The sequence below is a fragment of the Drosophila novamexicana genome, unplaced genomic scaffold (assembly GCF_003285875.2).
Source record: "Drosophila novamexicana strain 15010-1031.04,08,12 unplaced genomic scaffold, DnovRS2.1 tig00000387-arrow-pilon, whole genome shotgun sequence".
Lineage (NCBI taxonomy): Eukaryota > Metazoa > Arthropoda > Insecta > Diptera > Drosophilidae > Drosophila > Drosophila novamexicana.
Genome location: NW_020824800.1, coordinates 2254951 through 2271357, shown reverse-complemented (window position 1 = coordinate 2271357; position 16407 = coordinate 2254951). Strand labels below are relative to the sequence as shown.

The following is a 16407-nucleotide window of genomic DNA, read 5'->3' as shown; positions in this document are numbered from 1 at the left end:
TTTCTTTTACTCGCTATTTTCGTACTCGTAGGCCCACTTTTTGCTTATACCCTGGATTCTTAAGTGTGCCCTAGGGGTATACTGGGCCAAAGCACGAAAAGGCCAATCGACTACCCTTAACTGGATCAGAACTAAGGACTTGTAAGATATATTAGGCGTTTAGTTAACACTTTTCTGGGTCAGAACTAAGCACTTATTATATTTATTATAGAATATTTATAGATTGGGATTAGTTGGTATAAGTTTATTAATATATGAATATAATTGTATGAGGATTTTAAGAGTCTAGAACTTACTTAGTTACTAGATACTACATATGACTGTAAGAGCATGATTAGAGTCTAGAACTGGATTGTGGATTGCCTATAGATTACATTAGATTAGCTAATTTCTAGATGGCTCAGTACTACATTAATATTACTGTATGAGAATGTTCCTTACAGAGAAAAAAGTTCTCCAAACTGAAATATTAAATAGACTTTTATAAGAAGCTCTCCTTCTTACAAGTTTTTCAAAAGTGGTTCGTAATAATAACTGGAGAATTATGCATAATTGGATGATGCAATTTGTTAGGCTGCACCTCTAGACCTCTTATTATAATTGTCCCAACGTCAGACTGTTTATAAAATGATTCGTTCTAACCAGAACTGTAAGAGCTAAAAAACTCGTAACTTACAAGCTATCTACTTCTTTTATAGCATACTCAGTATATAAACTTAGCCCATTCTATTTAAATTAATATAAATTTCTTAATTTTTATGTTATGCGCGCTTTAGATGCCCAAATAAGTATATACATATTTGTTGCCCCAAATCGATAAATATCGATTTTCACTTAAGTTTCCACTCCATTTTGTGCGGCCAGGCAGACCGAAATAGAAGTTATGTCATATTAGCGTAACATTAATAAATGATTTGGACTGCGATTGTGTTGTTCCATGTATCATCTAATGTGATTTATATAATTTAAGTTGATACACACACTATTTAATTACAAACAAGCAATAAAAGCTAAAACTAAGACTCGAGTCTCTGTGAGTGAAGTATATTTTATCAGTTGAAAAATGATTTACAATTAACTGAAGCACACACACAAATATACACGAATAGCGAAAAGTGGAAGCCGGTCGTCACATTGTCTGCCAGCGCAAAAAAAAGCTGTATATAGCACACACACACATACACATATATCGCTATATATACGTATATAATAATGATTCTGAGAAATTGATGTTTTTACTGAGCATGCGAACCACTAATGAATCATTTAGCAGATGTCCGTCTCGTACGGCAAAAGCTATGAAAACTGAGACGTATGCGACACTTTTTGAATTATTGCCAAAAGAAAATATTTTGTTTGAGAAGCACACGAAAATAAATATAAAAAACAAGAGTGCACCAGTCGCGAGAATGCCTGACTAGAAGTTACCCTATGCCTGGTTTCCTTAAAGACATGTATGAGGATTACATTCCGTCTGATCCTTAGATTCTCGTGAATGCGTTTGGTATTAGCTTCGATATTTATTGTCCGATCTGTAGGTAATGTTAAGGGCATCAATAATGCATACAAATGTGTGTAGATACGAAAGATGAGCTAAAAAATTCGACATGTTTGGTTAATTTTTTGAGAAGAATTGTGGGAGTTTTCCCAAAAATAAAATATACTTAACTAGGAGACGTTAGGCTCTGCAATATGTTCAAAGTTCAAAATATTGTTATCGCTTTTTATCGATATTTTTGGAATTAGGTTAAGAATCGATTATTTTAAGATATCTACATAAATAGCAAGAGCTACGTTCTCTAAAATCGTCTCGTTTACATAAACAAAAAGATGATCTGGCAAGAAAATCTGAAATCTGTCAATCTGTGAAATCAAATTATCGATTTATTTGAAAATGTGTCAATTATCGATTACTTTTATCGAACCGCATTTGGAAGCTGTGCTCGAAATTTCTCATTCTCTGAGTTGGTCTGGCTTGCACATACGAAAAGTCGAATCGACAATGAAATCTGAAATCGAATAATCGATTTATTGGAATCGAGCCAAGTATCGATTACTTGAATAGATAATAGCAAGAAATTGCACAGCTCTAGCTTCTAAAAATCTCTGAGATCAGCGCGTTCACAGATGCGAACAGATGAACGAACATGTCAATATATAATCGCGTTGATATTGATCATGAATATATATATTTATGTACATAATGGGGTCGAAGATGTCTGCTGAGCGTTACACACTTGGCGGCAACGTCATAATAGCTTTTACACGGGATTACAAATATGATATAAAATGCGAGCATTTTGCGTGTTGGCATCAGAATTTGTCATTGAATTAAAATGGATCGTTTAATTGGCCGTTCTCTGTGGCTAGCTAATGCAATGTTAGATTAATTTGTTTACATTTCTCATGAAACTGAACTAAAGACTATTTTTAACAAGTTTCTGTCGTTATGTCTTTCAATGCACTTGGCATTTGGCACAGTTTACGTTTCTTTGTCGCCCTGAAATGCTTAAATTAAATATGTGTACACGATTTATATACATATATCTAGATATGTATATATAGCACGATTTGATACGCCCCCAGTGTACATATTTGCATTGGCCAATTTTCTGTATAAACTTATAGTTTTTACCTTTGTGCAGTCGCTCGTCATATCAAGCGACAAATATTTACATTTGTCTCTAAAGTGATTTTCATGTTTCGATTGCCCCTTGTCAAATTATATGGTAATCATAAGAGAGCTTCTAAATTTAGACAGAAAATTACTTGACTACCAGCGAGTGCGTCCCAAATGATAGACAGGAACTTGTCCGAGCCCCGGCCCCAGCCGCAGCCCCAGCTCCGAGTCGTAGTCGCAAATTACAAGTTCACGATTTGTCGGGCCACAAATTCGTTTGGAAATGCCGCAATTTCGTTTTGTTTTTTTGACATTTGCGGACAATTTGTCTATGTCTTACGGCACTCATCTTGATGATGACAACGACGATGATGATGATGTTGGGTGTGTGGGGTAGATACGCACGCGCCATAAGCTACGTCTTATTTGCCATATTTGTAGAGTATAAAGTTGTATGTAAATGGGTTTTATTTGTGACAAATGTTTGAATGACTTTATACAATGGCAAATGATTCCAAATGCCCTATAAGGCATGCCACAGGGGGCATATGCGTGGGTTCATCAGATACATTCAACTATTTTGGAGCATCTTTTTGTATATTCAATTAAAATAAATGTCTCTGTTAAATGATTTGCTTAACTTTTCAATACTTAACCATTTTTGTGCATTGGTCATCTTTACAGGGTATGCTCTAGTCGAGCAGTTTTTGTTATAATCATGTTATGATTATGGCAATTAGAAAGAAACTTTTTGTATATTCTCAATTCAAATAAATGTCTCTGTTAAATGATTTGCTTAACTTTTCTATGACTTACCATCATCATGCGCTATTCATCTTTACAGGGTATGCTCTAGTCGATCAGTTTTTGTTATTGTCATTTATCTCTATTTCGACGCAGTTGCTTTGAAATTGTCACATTGCATGACAAACGGAAGAGTCAACAGTTTATTGACTCAACAATGTTCTTTGTTTTATGTATTTTTTATCACAAATTGCGGAATTTTGATCAGCTGCCTCCGTGAATATATATATATATATATATATATATATGTATATAGTAGACTTCCAGCTATGACGTGTGCGCGCGTGCGGCAATAGAAAATTATTCGGTTATGTTTGTTTTTTCCAAGCTAATGAAAACTATACGAATATATTTTTTCCAAGAAATTATAACGTTTATTAAATGTAATTGATTAGCTTTGAATGCTTTTTACTCATGAGATAGAATATATTGTAAAAAAGATAAAAAGCTTGGGTAAAACTTGAAAAACTATTGGGAAAAAGAAATTTCACAAGAACGTCATCTCGCAGTTGCTTATATAATGACAATTGTTTACCTTTAAAGATTAAAGATTTGATTGGAAACGTTTGACTTTATAAAACTTTCTGAAATCGTACTTTTACATAAGAGCAAATATATATATTTGTTGATTTTAACATTTAAATTTATTTTCCATTCTCCATTATTCATATATTCCCAATTCGCTTATTAAGATATTTAAGTACAACGAGTTCCCAATCTCTGGTCGGTTCGAGTAATTTTAATAATATTACTCCAAGAATAAAGAGTTTGGGTAGATTTTCGCATAAGCTTTCGACTGTTTATCTTAAGATTAGCTTAGTATATATATTATATCTTTAGTTTATTTATTTTAATTTAAATATATTTAGTCTGCCAGGTGTCTAGCATTGCTGAGATCTCCGAGCTGTATGTGAAATCCTGTTACAAGCATCACACACAGCCGCTGAAGAACATCATGGAGCACCTAAAAGCGCTGGATTTGCACCTGGCGCGGCAGCCGCTGCTATCGCTAAAAGGCATTCAGCTGACGCCCAATGATTGCGAGCCGCTGGAGGAGATATTCATGCGGGTATGTGCTAGAGAACATGTTGAGCTGCAAGGCAATTACTTAATTTAATTTTGTTGTACAAAAACCTCATCAGATTCAATACAAAGCCATCGATTTATCAGAGTGCCCGTTGAACGAGAGCTGCCTGAGCGCACTCTGCCAGATGATTGAGTACTATGAGGCTGCCAATGAATTGGATATCTCGTACAACAAGGAGCAGATGACGGTCCGTGGCTGGGGACTGTGCACACATATGGTGGGTCGCAGCCAGGAGCTGCAGATGCTCAATGCTGAGGGCAACCAGATATCAAAGGTGGGCGCCGAGAATTTGGGAACCGCGTTGAGTCTTTCCAATCTGCATACGCTCAAGCTGGAGCATTGCGGCCTCAAAGGACCTCCACTCACCAATTTTTGTAAGTGTGAGTGCATTCGTGTGTGTCTGTGTGTGTGTGTGCATCTCTTTGTGTGCATTAATTTGATAGTACATTAAAACTAGTCTGACTGAAAAACTCTAAAAAATCTCAAAAATTTAAATGTATATATAAAATTGATGTCTGTTACAATTATGTTACAATTGTATCCATGTACTGTACACATTCCTGTCAAATATCAAGGCCTAGAAATAACATACTCAATTATGTAGGAGAACACTTGAGTTAATCCTCTACAAGAATTCTATTTTGTATACCCGTGTAAGCGTATATTTATGTAACATTCCAGTAAAACTTAAACACTTCTAACTAACATATGCAACTATGTTAGCAAGATTCTGTTGATTAATCTTGGTTAAGCACAAATATTTAAATAGATAACATATTTAATATATCAACATATTCCTTCTCTGTTAAAATTATAGTGTAATTTTCATTGTAAATAACTTTCAAACAGAATTTTCCATTATATTAACAGAGCACTCTTAACGGCTGTTAGTAAAAGCTATTTAACATTTGGTATAAAAATGTTAAGCTGTAAACTCCTAGTAGGATCGTAGCAGGAATGACTGTTATTAACATTACAATTGGATTTTGTCTAACATTCAGATTTATTGATATGTACTTTAACATTTGTAGGCTGCAAGCTGTACCACAACAAAATACTGAAGGAGCTGTGGCTGGGCTACAATGATTTGGATTGCACCGATGCTCAGCATATTGCGGACATGCTGCGCTTCAACCACAGCATCGAGCTGATTGACATTAGCAACAACAACATACGCGACGAGGGCGCCATGTACCTGGTGCAGGCGCTCATCCTGCAGGCCACCGAGCTGGAGCGTCGCAGTGGCTTGCCGCTGCAGCGAGCGCGAGCCATTGAGGACGACGAGCTGGTGTCGCCCATGGAGACAACGGCGTCGGCGCAGTTAGCAGGCCGCAGCGAGCAATGCAGCAACCAAATACAGTCGGAGGCACATGCGATTGACCCCAGCACAACGCCAAAAGCCATTGATGTCCTGGAAACTGTTGTCGAGCAGCAGCCAGCAGCAGGGACAGCAGCAGGAGCAGCAGCAGCTGAAGAGCCGAGCACCAGTGAACCAGCCGTTGCCCTGCTTGTGGATGTGGACAACGATGCGGACGATGACAATACAGAGACAGACACGGTGCGCACTCTGAGGAGCGGCAATCAGAGTGCAACTGGGCAATCCATGCTGGACAAATTGCTCTCGATGAACAGCGACAGCAGCAGCGAGGAGGCGCCATCCAATATATCCACCGATACACTAGCCGCCTGCTGCTCCGAGGACATTAGCGAGATCACCAATGATGTCTACGATGCTGCTGGCAAATTGCAATCAGCAGCAGCAGCAGCAGCCACAGCATCCACAGATGAGTCCACAACGACGCTGGTTGATCCAATTCTGGACCAACTAACTCCATCAATCCAGCAACAGCAACAGCAAAGTTCCCAAAATGAACGCAACTTATGTGGTAATATACATTTTCGATTTCTAAAAGCAATCAAATTGGTTTTATAGATATTTATGAAATACTTGCGAATTATTACTAACATTATTAACTGACATTTTTGCAGCTGAACTTGCAGATTATTTATTGGGCATATTCCCGTTTTTACTTTAGGGACTTGTTACTGCATGACCTTGCCGAAAGTGAAAATCGGAACGGCCGAAATGAAATTCACATTTAACAAAAGCGAATATATACTATATATATATATATTTTTATATATATTTACCTAGTAGATTGAAACAGTTCATTTACATAAAAACATCTTTAAAGTTGTAAAGTATTGTTTTTAAAAATCGCAAAGAAAATGGTTTGAATACCAAAAGCAGCTGTAAGATATTAAATGTTTGCGGAAATCCTCTGAATGGGGAGGATCACTTAGGCAACATTTATATGATTTTTCACTATATTGATTGCTCGAAAATCAGAAAGTTCTGCCTGGCAAAGACATATATAATTTGTTAAAATTTAAAAGCGTAATCGAATAATTATTAAATAAAAGATCTGAATGTATAATAAAATATAATGCAGAAAAAGTATAAAAAATAATATAAAAGTATAAAAGAAGCCATAAAAAAAATTAATAATACAAAACTAAATTAAAAATGGAATAAATAAGTGGAATAAAATAAAAAAAAAAATTAAAACAAATTTTGAAATAAAAAAATGAAAAAAATAAACGAATAAAATACTGCAAAAGATACTCTGAAATAAGAATATAAAAAATATTAAAATAAAAAATAATATAAAAAATATTCAAATGAAAAATAATATACAAAATATTAAAATAAAAAAGAATATAAAAATATATAGATGTGTTCAAATGATGCATAAAAGAAAATTAAATTTCCAAGCAGCAAAAATAAGATTTATAAATTCTGATATTCGAGCAATATTTTTTTTTTTTTAGTTATGTTTTAACTCCTTCTGATTATCGTATTTCTAGTTAAACTCATCTTGAGTATTTTTTAATAGTATTCGATTTCTAGTAAAGCTTTAATTTATATTTAAAAGTTAATGTGTATATGTTAGTAAAATAGAAAAAGTAAAAAGGATTTTTGATAGCACTCATCCACACGTAGGATACATTAAAATTGCTTTAACTATGTCAGATGCCATTGCCCCCATTTAATTGTGTATTTGTTGAGGTATTAATATTTAATTTTTCTTGAATGTTTCATATTGCAGATATTACTCCCTCAACAGAGGCTAAAACCGTTGAACCCAATGAAACCTGTGTACAGAATAACAATGCTAATTCCCACAATAACAACAACAACAACAACAGCAACAGCAACAGCAACAACAGCAACCATAACCATAATAATAATCCTGTAATACTTAACCAAATAGCTGCGACTGAGGTAGCAACAGTCGCCGTTAGTTCAAGCGGTGCCGCATCCATTTTTGAGGTGACCGCCGAGGAGAGCGACTGCATCAATGGCATGGCAGGGCCGAGCGGTTCGCGGCCGCTGGACATGAATAAGAATGCCAAGAATGCTGGCGATGATTTCGAGGATACGCACAGCACAGATTCGGCATTCGAGAGCGCCTCGGAGGGCGACATCAGTCGCCATTTGCCGGATGAGTTTAGTCGTCTGTCCGTGTCGCTGGAGAGCACGCGGCTGGATGACATGGCCAAGGAGATGGCCATTGAGACGGCGACCATAGCCAGTGAGTCCACCGAGTGCCTGCTGGTCGCCGAGGAAGCAGCCACGCCCGCCTCCACGCCCACGCCAGTTGTACACATGCAGCCGCAGCCGCAGCTGGAGACACCCGAAGTGATTGTGGCGACGGTGCCCAAGGTAACGATTGCGGCCAAAGAGAAGGAGCCCAGTGCCAGTCCATGTCCGAGTCCAACACCGACACCGCCGCCGCCATCGACATCTCCGGGCGGCGTCAGCAGCGGCCTGCGTCGCACCGAATCCAGCTGTGCCTATCTCAATCAGTCGACGCGCAATCGCTCCCAGAGCTCGGATAGTCTGTGCAGCGAGAACTCGTTGGACGGCAGCACAAGTGCAGCCGATCCGCATCTGGCCGAGAAGCTGACCAAGAACGATACATTGTCGCGTCGCCAGCTGGTCGATGCCACACTGGAGGCGGCCAATCGTGCGCCCAGCGGCCTCAAGGCGCTCGCCCTGTGGAGCAACAATCTGACCAAGGAGTGCGGCCCCTGCATTGCCGAGCTACTCTCGCGCAGCTCCTCGCTGGAGCTGCTCAACATTGGCAAGAACTGTTTGTCCAATGATTTTGTGGCCACCATCAAGGACAGTCTGACCAGGAACACAACGCTCACCACGCTCGGCCTGCAGAGCGCCCATCTCAGCGCCAAGGGCATCGAGACGCTCGCATCCATCCTGACCTTTGGCGGCAACAGCAAATTGCAGCGCATCGATATACGTGACAATAAACTAGAGGTGGAAAGTCTGAACATAATTGCCGAGGTGCTCAAGTCCAACAAGACGATCACCCAAATTGATATCAATGATGAGCCCAAGCGTCTAACGGTAAGTTATTTATGATGGCCTTTGACCCTTGACCCTTGAACGTCCGCCCCATCGAACACGTTAATATATTTGCTTCCCATAAGTGTCATAATTCCAATGCAGGAGCTGAAGCTGACTTGTTAAAGAAGTTATTTTGTTTCACTTATCTAAATGTCAATCGCCTGAGCTAAACTAGCAGGCGATAATTATAGGGTATATATATTTATAGGGTATATTATATCTAAAACAGAAAACTGATGTAGATTGAATGGATAATGAATTTCGAATTGTTTTAAACTGATTTTAAAGAAAACTTCAAGTGACAACATATCTTAAATAATTGATTCGTACATCCAGTAAAATTCTGCTCTGTTCCAATTTTATCGTGAATAATGCAAAAAAGTTTTTTAAAATATTCCCAGATTCCTTAACATTTTCCAATTTTATTGTAAATAATTAAAGTTTGTTTAAAAAATATCTATTATTTATATAAAAACTGTTTTACAATATTCCCAAATATTAAAAAAGGTCTAGACCAGGCTCAGGTCGAGCTCGACTTGTCTCCGTAAAGTTCCAACTGGATTTCAAGAAGTTCATTAAGAACTACATAAATATTGGGTTTCCTAATATGTTGTTCGCAAATATTTCCAATTATATATGAAGTTCCATCTGGATTTGCCTTGGCTTTTGCCCATGTAATTGACATACATGACTTCGGCCCCAGCCGAAGATATCCGTCTCAAGTATATCCCGAATTGTAGTTGTGTGTTGCGTTGATTGTTGACTTTTAATTGAATCATTTTCATTTTGTGCTGTTATTGTTGCTATTGTTGCCAACTCCTTCTCCTTCATCGCAAAGTTACCCATTGTGCCGATAGTAAAAGTTGTGCCGCCAACGCCAATGGCCCAGGATAGCGTAAGTAAATCCCATCACATCCAGCAAATATTTTCTCGCTCCTCTCTTAAGTACTTCTTCGCCTGCTTTTGGGCAATAATCGCATACAGATCTCTCTTGCTACCACTAATAATATTGCTAACAATGCTAACAACGCAAAAGTTCTGCAGCTGCAAATTCGTTTTTTTATGAAAATCACCTTAGCTAAAAAAAAAAAAACAAAAACAAAACAAATATCTGAGCACGATCTACATTATTCTTTATAACAACTATTTGAGAGTGTGCTTAACAGAAATGTGTTCTTTTTTAAGAATAAATAAAAAACAAAATAATATATATTATTTATATGGACATAACAACGTAACGTAATCTATCTTCAGATTGAGAACTCTGTGAAGTATTTAAATTTGTTTAAATTTGTAAAGCAATAAATTATTATATATTCAAATTATTTTGCTTAAAAGCTGTCTCAAGCTTATTAAACTTTTAGAATTGGTTTTTAATGAAATGGAACTAGTTTTATAGTTAGAGTCAAAAATATCTCCAGTCCAAAGTTGTTGGTGGTTCGGTTCACGAATTGAACCAACGTCATTAACCGTACTTTCTATTTTGCCTGAACCAGTTCCAGATCCAGATCCATATCAATATTTAGGATACGAACCGGTTAGCTTCGATTTGGAGTCTAGAAACCAATTGCAGAAAATTTAGCCAACAATTTTCTTTTTAGCTTTGTTCATCATTTAAGTTTCCAATATGATCCAGTTCCAGAACCAGTTCATAGTCTACCAATTATTAATATTCAGTATACGAACCAATTGGTTTCGTTTTTGCAGCATAATTTCCGACTAGTTCCAGGAAGCAACTTGCCGAAAATTCAGTAAATGGCCCATAATTTCCTTTTTTCATCATTTTAGTTCCAAATATTTCGCCAAATGCGGTAACTTCTTAAAGTTCCCAAACTTAGATTTTATAAATAAAAATTGATTTATAATTTTTAATGCAATTAAATCTTTTAAAACGACTAAAAATTTATTAAATATATATTTTTATTTAACTGAAGTACATTAAAAAGCAAGAAAAGCTTTCAGTTTTGCACACACTACAAATAATTGTATTTATTTATATTAGTTTTAGATAAAACACAAATGCCATTTGGTATTAAATGCTGTTGGTTTTTTAATTGCAGATTGGCAGCGATGCGCATTTGGATTATACGCGAGTACTGGGCACAGTGCGCTCCATGTGCTCGCGCAATGAGAAAATGCAGGCGGAGGAGCTGGAGCTGGCGGAGAAGGCGGCGAACGTGGGCGGCAGCAGCAGCAGCAACAACAACGCCGGCAGCAACAGCAGCAGCAGCAATGGCGCCATTGGCGGATCGGGCATCAAGAATCGGTGTCGCGGCGGTTACTACTTGGGCTCGCGGAAGATTTCGCTGACGTGCCACAGTCGGCCGCTGGTGGACGCAGCGACTGGCACTGTGTCCGCTGCGCTAGCAGTAACCGCAATGCCGACACCGGCTGCCAAACTGGAGGTGAAGCGCAAGACAAATGCGCGTCTGCGCTCACCGGGTCCCAGTCCGCCCACGATATCGCCGTCCTCCTCGCCGAATCGCAGCCGCTTTCATGTGTCGCGCGTCAACGAGATTAGCAGCCCGTTGACCTCGCCCCTGGCCCAGATGCCGCCCCAGCATCCGCCGACGCCGCGCTCCGCCAGCAGCTGCATGTCCATACCGACAGCCAGCGGAGTCAGCAGTAGCAGCAGCAGCAATGGTGGCATCGGTGCCGGCGGGCTGCTGGGCAGCCAGAGCAGCCTTTGTGCCATGGCCGTGCTGCCGTTGCCCACGTCCAGTTCGCTGCCATCGATGGCATCGGTAACCTCATCCACACAGACCGTTAAGCGGCTGTCCGTGTCGCCGCGTTCGCGCTTTCATGTCTCGAGGATCTACGAAGATCCGCAGACGCCACCGATACACTTGCCGCCAACGCCGATGCTGAAGTCGGCACGCAAGGCAGCCGCCGCCGCCGCTCAGCTGGCTGAGGCAACAACAACAACAACAATCACAGCAGTTGAACCCGAACCCACATTATCCGCCAGCACAATGACAACGGCGGCAACAACCACAGCGATGCCCATCAGCAGCGTGATTATTGTGGAGCCATCACCCACCGTCGCGGACAATGACAACAATGCACACCAACAAAGTACAAATGGGATGGAGCCGGAGGAGGCAGCTATACAGAAGCTGTCCCCCAACTCGCCCAGCACCTCATCCAGTTCATGCAGCACCTCGCCCGTCTCCGTGTCCAGTGCAACAAGCAGCACCAGCAGCGCCAGCAACGTGACCACCGACAACACGGATAACTCCGGCAGCCCGGAGGAGCCGGCTACCATTGTTGTTGCCAAGAGCTGTCCCATTGCCGTCTTTGGGGACAACGATATAACGCTCACCAAGGACTCGGCCGCCGGTGCGGCGCTCTCGGCAGCTGCCTCAATCAGCACGGATGCCGGCAATCCTCCCGCAGAGTCCACACCGACTGCAACGGGGCAGCAGCAGCAACAGCAGCAGCTACAACAACCGGCGACACGTGCACGCAAATCCTCGTGGATAGCCAATCCAACGACTGTGGACAAGCTGCTCACCCTATTCAATCCGAGCGCCATTTTTCAGCGCAGTTCTTCGCCGGAATCAAAGGCGGCTCCAGCTTCAGCTGTGGCTCCGCTCACAAATAACGCACAGAGTTAGTCAAAAGTCATTAATTTCTTTCAATTCTAAACGTATTCCTAGCTGAAATTGGGTTGTATGTAGGATATATTATGTAACTGTGATCCGTTTCCGTGCTTCAAGGCTTTTGAGGTATTTATACGCAGGGAAGTTTGCGTTTGTTAGCTCTAAGGCTAGGCTATTAATGGGTATCTTAAGTTTATATAGACGAAACGTTAGGCTTAGCTGTAGCGTTTTACAACACTGTTTGATTTGATTGTCTGTTTATTGTTCAACACTCAGACCAAGCCGTAAGAGCTCGGCTTTTTGATAAATTCCAACCGCAAGAGCGGAAAAAGGAAAAATTTTAAAACTCGGGATATCAAAAATTTAAAGAAAATATATATATATATATATATCTTTGTTTTGGATAAAGGCTAGAAATGTTGGCAGATATTTGAACTCCCGAGTTACACGGACAAGCCAGACTGTTGGGCTTGGTGTTCCAGGACAGAGGGAATCTTCGAAACAATCTTTCAGAATTATGTATTTATCTGCAAACTTTTATAACGAAATGCTCATGTGTAAATTGTTGAGCCAGTGTAATGCAATGGGAATGAAGTTCATGGGGACTTTAAGAATTTAAGCATGATTTTCCTCCACTTGCAAAGTTTTTGTTATTTTACTTGATGTTCGTGTGCAGTGTTTAATTTTGTGCTGTTCGCAGATATAACAACAACAACAACAACAAATGCCACAACAGGCGGCAGCGGTGACGTCAACGTGACGCTGTTGGCGACACGCAAAACAACGCCGCCATCGCGAGGCAACGGCGGCAGCAACAATGCGACGACGACAGCAGCAACAGCTGCAGGAGGAGCGGGGTCGACGGGCTCGTTGGCGACAGGAGCATCGGGATTGGAGACGGGCGCCGGCAGCAGCTCATTCCTGGACACAGCGTCGCGTCAGCTGCGTGACTTTGGGAAGCAGGTGTTCCGCCAGAACCTCTCGTTCAATAACAGCGGGGATGGGATGGGCGCTGCGGCGCAGCTGGATGTCAATCCCAGTGCGGTGGCCATGGCGACATCGCCAATATTGAGCAATGTTGCCGAGTCGCCATCGCCTCCAGAATGCAATGCAGTGCACATGCCATTGAGCCTGAAGCGTGAGCTCAAGGAGAACATTTCGCCGGAGCATACCATTAACGAGGAGACACTGCATACGCTCCAGAAGCTGTCGCGCGTCGAGGATATGACGCTGAAGGCCGAGGCTGCTGCCGAGCTGGGCGACATTGAGATTGTGATGCACAGCGAGGTGTCCGATATGCCGGAAACGGAGCAGCAGCAGCAGCAGCAGCAACAGCCGGCGCAGCAGCAGCAGCAGCAGCCACAGCAGGAGGATCTGGGGGCTGGTTTAGGTCATTAAATACTTAACCCAATAAAAGCAACAAAAATGACGTGTGCAATTTGACAATGTTGAGCAGGAAAGGCAGCAATAGCAAACACCCACCTTGGCAATATCCCTGACTCTCTCTCTCTCCCTCCTCACTTTTCCCCACTCTCCCTCTCACTCTCTTTCGCTATCTCTTTGTAGCCCACCCTCTGTCAAAACACCAAAAGCAAGGATATATCCTACTGCTTCTCCTCGGCCCAACCCAACCCAACTCACACACACACACACACACACAAAATACTGTAACAATAAGAAACAAAAGTACACAAGTTTTAAACATAACTTTGTTTTATTTTAATATTTTACTATACATATACACACACATATATATATATATATATCTATTTTTTTTGGTTAAATTCTTTTTAAGTTTTATATACTTATATACCTAATTATACAAAATATATATCTATATATATATATACATATATATTTTAACTATGATATCGTATGGCATGTGAAAGCTGCAAAAACTTTAAATGAAATATGAAAACAACTACTTAAATGTATGTAAATTAGGCCAGCAAATTAGGCTAACCAGAAAACAAAACCAACTATATAATTATATAAACTTTCGGTCAAGTTGAGTTTTTGATATTGGCATTTTGAAAAGTTGTATTCTCTTGGATAATTGTTAATTTTGTACTTACCCACTAACATTTAATTGAAACCAAAAAGATTGTTATGCATACTTAAGTTCAACCAGGAACACACTTTGCTTAAATAATATATATATATATATATATGTATATATATATCTGGAAATGACAAGCATTATAATAAATCAAACTCGACAAATGGCAAGCAATTACTTATAGAGCATGTATACTTACACTTTATAATACAAGACTTGTGTTTGTTGGCCTGCCACAGGCTGCGCCTGGATTATATAACATATATGTGTATAGGCTTAATTGAGAAAACAGTTTGCTCAAAATACTATATAATTGAATGATAAACCCACCAGTCAATCAGAGTAGGCAATGTTAAGTTCAAATGACATCGTACATTCTTACAAATATATATATATATATTTCACGAAAAAACGAAAGAAAGTATAAAAAACAAAAAACCCAAAATAAATCCAATTGATCTCATTATGTGATATTTGTCGTAGTGCCCAAAGCGTTCACTGTATCAACAACAAATTCGCTCAAAGCGAACAAAACCCAAACAAACCCCAACAAAAGGCAACAATTTTTTCCAAAAAATCTAAACGCATATATGTTTGTTAATTTTACAAAATATCCAGTTTAAGCGCAGCCTCTGGCAAAAGCCAAAAAAAAAAAAAGAAATACAACTTTTCAAGCTGCCAATTCTAGAAAAAAAAAATGAAACACTGAATAAATATTCATACTAAGTATCGTATATGAAAAGATCTTGTAAATAATTGATAATTGTTTTAGATGCCGCAGCCCCATTTTAACAATTTACGCATTCAACTAAAAACGATTTTTCTTAGTTTTTTTCTTAATAGTTTTTGTTGTTAATGTTGCGCTTTTTGTTTTTGTTTTGATCAGTTTATTGTTTAATTGCATTTTTTTTTCGCTCAATCCAAACATTTTGTTTGTACTTAATTTACAAATTGTAATCATTTTTTGTGGTGCTCTGAGAATTCGACACTGTAAATGAATTATTTGTTTGTTTTTTTCTTATTTGCCAATAATTACATTGATTTCTTAGGAACGTAAACACAAAGAAAAAAATATCCAAAATAGACAATTCTGAAAATGATAAAACATTGATTTTCTCAGCAGAGATTGGCTAACTATTCGTAGACGCATATTTTTATAATTTAAGCTCATATTTAGTAAACCAAGAGAAACTACTAAAAAATTACTGAATAAACTTTTAAAAGTTATAATGAAGTCAAGTGTAAATGTACGATTTCTTGTTTTAATTGCTGTATTGAATTTTAAAGTGTTTCCATGGCGATATTCAGCTTAAGGTATCAATTATTTGTATACGCATCTTCCGGGCGATATCTTTTCTTATATCCAGGCGAAAAGCTGCACCTTGCTCTGAATATGCCGCAAGGGAGCGCAGTTTCCTCCCGAAGGAAGTTTCTATTTCTACTTCCGTAATTCTAATTCAAAATTATTCGTATTAGGCCTGAAAAGAGTCTTAACATTCAAGCAGCACACTTTTGTTGAGTTAATTTGTTTGAATAATGACTGCATTTTATGCCTGAATAAATTTCATTCAAATTAATTATTTGCAAATTCTTTAAGAGCTCTTTAAATATTATTAGCTGCTCAAGAACACATTAAGATATTTTTAAATTAGAATCAAATTAAATATCTTGACAACTGTTGATATGCGAAACACATGTCAAGCAGGGGAGTGGGGAGGGGGTGGGCGCATGCGGTGGGAGGCATAAAATTTCATTCATAAAGTGCCGAGTTTGTTTACGCCAAGAGATGTGAGTGTATATGTATGT

General features: G+C 39.2%; 1 protein-coding gene across 4 annotated transcripts in view; it reads left to right on the top strand.

Annotated features, from left to right (window-relative positions):
* Positions 1 to 14223, top strand: part of LOC115759717 (mucin-5AC) — a 30860-nt gene extending 16637 nt beyond the window's left edge. For 3 of the 4 annotated variants that reach the window (XM_030700723.1, XM_030700722.1, XM_030700721.1), the window contains 6 exons: positions 4294 to 4493; positions 4567 to 4885; positions 5543 to 6397; positions 7622 to 8940; positions 11001 to 12552; positions 13243 to 14223. In XM_030700723.1, the coding sequence (XP_030556583.1) occupies positions 4294 to 4493; positions 4567 to 4885; positions 5543 to 6397; positions 7622 to 8940; positions 11001 to 12552; positions 13243 to 13940 (4943 nt within the window). In that variant the 3' untranslated portion in view covers positions 13941 to 14223. Of the gene's footprint in view, positions 1 to 4293; positions 4494 to 4566; positions 4886 to 5542; positions 6398 to 7621; positions 8941 to 9778; positions 9836 to 11000; positions 12553 to 13242 lie in introns of all 4 variants that reach the window. The other variant, XM_030700724.1, reaches the window with a different exon arrangement.
* The last annotated feature ends 2184 nt before the right edge of the window (positions 14224 to 16407 follow it).